We start from the raw sequence: 6,000 nt of genomic DNA on the forward strand, positions 1-6,000 counted from the left end.
TGTTCCAGGTGATGGAAATGCATGTTCTTCTTTTAAACATTTAAACAAGTGAGATGTAGTGATTAAGGTGCTAGATCAGGGGTCTTCAAACTTGGCCCTTTTATGACTTGCAGACTTCAACTCCCAGAATTCCTCAGCCAGGCACACTGGCTGAGGAATTCTGGGAGTTGAAGTCAACAAGTCATAAAAGGGCCAAGTTTGAAGACCCGTGCGCTAGATCAAGAGTGGGAAACCTGAGTTCTTGTCGCGCACCATGGCATTGGACCTGGTTACCTCCGAGACCGCCTTCTGCCACAGATTACCTCCCACCGGCCGATACGCTCCCACAGAGAGGCCCTCCTCAGGGTGCCGTCAACCAGACAGTGTCAGCTGGCGACACCCAGGGGGAGAGCCTTCTCTGTCGGAGCACCCACCCTCTGGAACGAGCTGCCCCCAGAGATCCGGGTGATTCCGGATCTCCCCTCCTTCCGCCGCGCCCTCAAGACTTGGTTATTTCAGCGGGCAGGACTGGCCTACGGGTATTTTAATTGGTTTTAACAAAATTTTAGTAGAAGCGGCCTATTCAAATATTTATTTTTAATCATTTTTAAATTTTGTATGGTATTGTATTATTGTTTTTAAACTGGCTGTAAGCCGCCCTGAGTCCTCCGGGAGAAGGGCGGGGTATAAATTTAATAAAATGAAAAATGAAATGAAATGGGTAACCTTTGACCAGTCACTCTCCCTCAGCCCTAGAAAGAAAGCAAGGACACACCATTTCCAATGATGTTGCCTAGTACTCTAGAAAGAGTACAGAGAAGAGCAACAAAGATGATTAGGGGACTGGAGGCTAAAACATATAAGGAATGGTTGCTGGAATTGGATATGTTTAGTTTAATGAAGAGAAGGACGAGGGGTGACATGATAGCAGTGTTCCAGTATCTCAGAGGTTGCCACAAAGAAGAGGGGGTCAAGCTACTGTAGTTTCCAAAGCACCTGAAGGCAAGATGGAAACTAACCAAAGAGAGAAGCAACCTAGAACTAAGAAGAAATTTCCTGACAGTTAGAACAATTAATCAGTGGAACAACCTGCCTCCAGAAGCTGTGACTGCTCCAACACTGGAAGTTTTTAAGAAGAGACTGGTATAATGGTATAGGGTTTTCTGCCTGAGCAGGCGGTTGAGCTAGATGACCTCCAAGGTCCCTTCCAACTTTATTATTATTATTATAGATAGATTTGTTTAGGTAAGAGTCAGGTCTGATTTGAAGGGGGAAGAAAGAAAAACAAGAGTTCACCTACATGAGTGGTTTTTTTTTTATTTCAAGCAAGATATGTAAAATACATTTAAATCCAATTGAGGTTAAAGATTTTTATAGAAGGATATCTTCCATATTACAGGAAGCAAACATTCTAGTACATTGTGTACTGCATTATTCACCTATAGAATATACATGATAATAGTCTAGATATGAATATAAAAAAAAATAAAAGATTGCCTTAAAAACAGGCAGTATTTCTTAATGCAGTAATTAGCGCATCAGTCATGAATAGAATTAGCAATTAGGATTCTCTGAGGTCTGGGCAAAAATCAATTTCAGGCATTCCATATGTGTGATTGTGTTTAGAACAACCAAGGAATAATTGGGAAAAAAATCTATTAACAAGGCTACTAGTTCTCATGGAGAAAATTCTATTTGCACTGGAGGTCTACTCCAAATTTATGTTAATAGCATACTTGGCAATAGTAAGGGATCATGCATAGCCTTTATGTTTTTGCTGGCTTCATCACACCCCCAGTACATATAAGTACAAAATCAACTAGAATAAAATGAGATTTAGCTAGCTAGAATTAATTTATGCTGGTTTGTATTATTACACTGATTTCTATTTATTTCAGAATTTAAATGCAAAGGAGTCAGGAGGTTCAGTTAACCAAGTCCTGAAGCCAAATTCTCATTCTAAACATTTATCCTCAATTTATATACCACTATCATTCTACAGCAGTAGTAATCCCCAAATTCCAGAAATAAAAAATTAAACTTATGCTTGCTTAAAAAAACAGCTTTTGCTATCAGATCTTATTTCTACAGTTTATGAAGCTTTTATTTTTCATGCTGACCCTTGCAGGTCAAATGCACCAGAATCTAAGTCAAAATTGTTAAGACATTTTTGTCAGTTTATCAATGTCTTTGTTCATGTAACAAATAATGTCTAAGGAAGTATAAGCAATTTCTCAGTGAATTCTTCTTTGTATTGTTTCTTCTACAGAATCCAGTCAGGCTCCTATCTCAGCACTGGTTGGTTCACCTTAATTCTAGCGATGGATGCCTGCTACAGAATACAAGTCTATGGAATGATAAATGACACGTACTGCAAGTAAGATCACAGCACATTATTTTGATCCGCCCACAGATCTAATGCCCTGTCAAAGTTTCACAATTCATTTTAATATCATAAACCCAACAAATGCATTAGGCAGCCGCTGCCTAGCAAAATTATATTGACATGGTATTTTATTGACAGTATATTTAGTTCCTGTATGATATGCAGTATTGATTAAATAAAAATATTTTATAAAAATGGAATGACCAATGTCACAAAGGCCTTTTAACATCAAAGAACTTTCTGCCAAGTTGGACTGAACTAGGGAAATAGGAAAGTATAATTGTGTTCCACAATTTTTGTGCAGTTAAGAATGTTCAGGTTAGAAAGCACAAATTTGTTCTTGAGCAGATTTTGAGCAAACTTTGCAAATTCCCATCTTCCACGGTGCCAGATTAGAAACCTATGATACAAACCATGTAGATATTAGGAAATTCTGTTATAGCAGTAAAGAGCACGAGTTCAGAGTTGGCTACAAAAATCAGTGCTTTGTGGTGATAAAGTGAGATCCAATTTAAGGAAAGTCCAAAAGAGAAAAATATTGTGTGTGCTGTTTATCCTTCTTTGCAAAATCTCCTTATGTTCCAGGAATTAAGAACTCAGCCCTAATTAGGAATTTGGCCCCTACTCTCCCTTCCCTGCCAATTACAAGCCTCAAAAAAGAGCAACACAGTTTCCTGTTATTTTGAAGAATGAAGCTTATAAAAGCGGTTTTGTGATCTCCCCAAAGGCTGAACATTTTTAAAATAATAAACACACACACAGAGACACACAAACACCCCTTCCTAATATGCAGGAACAAAAAGTATAAACTCACTTATAAGCCAGTTGTAGCCTATGAACAAAATGTTATATTGTTTTCATAATTCACTATTGAAGCCAACATTGCTTTTTGAGCCTAAAAGTATTATGATCATTGGCTTAGTTATATGGATTTTTTGAGACTATATTCCAGGGGTGTCAAACTTGCAACGTCACATGATGTGTCACGACGTATCGCGACTTTTTTTTTCCATTGCCGGCAATGGGGTGGGCGCGGTTTCGGCATGATGCATCCGACCCACAGGCCGGCAGTTTGACATCCCTGCTATATTCTATTACATTTAGATTTTATCTATAAACATAAAATCTAAATGTAATAGATGTACAGGTAGTCCTCGACATACAACAGTTCATTTAGTGACTGTTCAAAGTTACAACAGCACTGAAAAAAGTGACTGATGACCATTTTTCATACTTATGACCATTGCAGGTTCCCCACGATCACGTGATCAAATTTGGATGCTTGGCAACTGATTCATACTTATGACCATTGCAGTGCCTGGGGTCATGTGATCACCTTTTGTGACCTTCTGACAAGCAAAGTTGATGAGGAAGCGAGATTTTCTTAACAATCGGGTTACTAACGTAATACTTTCAATTAATGACTGTGGCAAGAAAGATTGTAAAATGGGGCAAAATTCACTTAACAAATGTCTCACTTAGGAACAGAAATTTTGGGCTCCATTGTGGTCGTACGTTGAGGACTACCTATACACACACACACACACACAAAAAAACCACACACAGACCTGAATATTCCAAATATATAAAAACTCTTATCTGTTTATTGCCATGTTTCATAGACAGACAGACAGACAGACAGATATAGATATAGATATAAAATCATTTTGTGGAAGCTGCTTTTAGAAGCCTTTTTTCAAGTATTTGTAAGGAGAATATTCATTTCTTTAAATGGATAAATTTTGTTTCTAGTTTACCTGTATGTCCCAAATATATAAAAACTCTTTATCTGTTATGGCCTTGTTTCAGAAAGGTGTGCATCATCACATCACGTGTTAGAGGGAATAATTACATTAAATTTGTTGAGCTTGATCAAATTAAGATGTTGTGGATATATATTTTTTTCTGTAAATCTAGTGCTGACACTTCATCCATTGTTCCAATTTATAAGTAGTCGTTGACTTATGACCGCCTTGGAAAGGTTGCTTTTATGGCCCATAAAGCACTTGAAACATCATACTGCCCCTTCCTTGTGGACACAAAAACACATTTCAGTTGCTTGGCAATCTGTTAGCATTTACTCCTGGTTGCCAAGTATCCCACGGTCATATGATTGCTATTTGTAATCTTCTCTGCTGACTTCCCCAGAAAGTCAACAGGGAAGCTGGCAGAGTCGGTCGTAAGCAGATGGGACAGACAGGAACTGCCCACCCAGCCACACATGGGAGCCCTTGACTGCCTCCAAGGGGAACCAGGACAAATGAAGCTGCTGTACCTTGCACTGCTTCAGCCTGCTGCCCACCGAGCCATACACAAGAGCCCTCAGCCAGCTCCAGGACTCAACAGTGCACCATATACCTTTCCATTCATCTGCAACTTTTGACAGATGCACTCAGCCCATGTCAGACACAACCCTACTACACAGGCCATCGTGTGCCATTCTGCCAGTGGGCACTATTCTCACAACTCTTTAGGCTCCGTTTTAAGGAGGCTTTAAGGATCATGGTAATAGCATCCATTTGCAGAATAGTGCAAGAGGTGGGGAGCAGGCCAACAATGTGGGTGAGCCAGGATTGCAGTCATTGAGCAAAACAGTCACATGACATCTTGCGTAATGGCTGCTTCACTTAACAACTGAGATTTCAGACCTAATTGCGGTCATAAGTCAAGGACTGCCCGTATAATAATTGTAGAATATTATAACTGTGGTATAATATTTGAAAGGTATTAAGGATGATACTGTTCTCAAGAACAGTAACAAAATGTAGTTATTTCCCACAAAAGTTTTCTGGATCTTCTACCATCTTTGATAGCAGTTGTGAGGGTGTGCAAATATGTTAATCAGCACATTTCTAGCTTCTGTTTCACGAGGCAACTGGACTTTCTTTTTTCTCTTTGAAGACGTTTTGCTTCTCATCCAAGAATCTTCTTCAGCTCTGACTGGATGGTGGGGAATGAAAGGATGTATACTCCTTGCAGACAGCTCGTCATTTGTATTCTTTTAGACAGTCGTTGATGCCACCTGGAGGCTTATCTGTGTCATCAGGGTCATCTGTGTGGTGCAAATGGGTGTGGAGCCTTCTAGGAACTGTTGAAAGAACTGTGTTGTAAACTGGAGATAGATGATGTTATATCCCTTCCCCTCTGTTGAGAGAGGGCTGTTCAATTTTGACATAGATGGTCTCTTTGACCCCTCTTTCAAGCCAGCGGTCCTCTCTGTCCAAAATGTGGACTTTGCTGTCTTCGAAAGAATGGCCTTTGTCTTTTAAATGCAGATGGACTGCTGAATCTTGTCCTGATGAGTTTGTTATCCTATGTTGTGCCATACATTTATGAAGTGGTTGTTTTGTTTTGTTGGAATTTTGTTGAGGGGTCAAAGACACCATTGTGATTTGCACTACTCAGGTGACCCTGACAACACAAATAAGCCTCCAGGTGGCATCAGGGCTTTTTTTCTCGGAGAAAAGGTGGCGGAACTCAAACCTGGCCACGCCCTCATCAAACCCTAGGACCGCCCCTTTAGAGAACAGGAATGCAAGTAAAATTTGGGAGGGGCTATTTCCGGTGTGGGAGGGGCTATTTCCGGTGCGGCCGGCCCGGAAAAAGGTGCCGGAACGCGGTTCCGCCGCGTTCCG

At 40.1% G+C, this 6,000-nt stretch overlaps 1 protein-coding gene across 1 annotated transcript in view; it reads left to right on the forward strand.

The window, feature by feature from the left end:
• Nucleotides 1-6,000, forward strand: part of ST6GALNAC3 (ST6 N-acetylgalactosaminide alpha-2,6-sialyltransferase 3) — a 172,158-nt gene that overhangs the window by 164,123 nt on the left and 2,035 nt on the right. Inside the window, exon 4 of the mRNA XM_015816349.1 lies at nucleotides 2,249-2,356. Within this exon, the coding sequence (XP_015671835.1) occupies nucleotides 2,249-2,356 (108 nt within the window). The remainder of the gene's footprint in view (nucleotides 1-2,248; nucleotides 2,357-6,000) is intronic.

The sequence above is a fragment of the Protobothrops mucrosquamatus genome, unplaced genomic scaffold (genome assembly GCF_001527695.2).
Source record: "Protobothrops mucrosquamatus isolate PMUCROS unplaced genomic scaffold, P.Mucros_1.0 scaffold432, whole genome shotgun sequence".
In the NCBI taxonomy this organism is placed as follows: Eukaryota; Metazoa; Chordata; class Lepidosauria; order Squamata; family Viperidae; genus Protobothrops; species Protobothrops mucrosquamatus.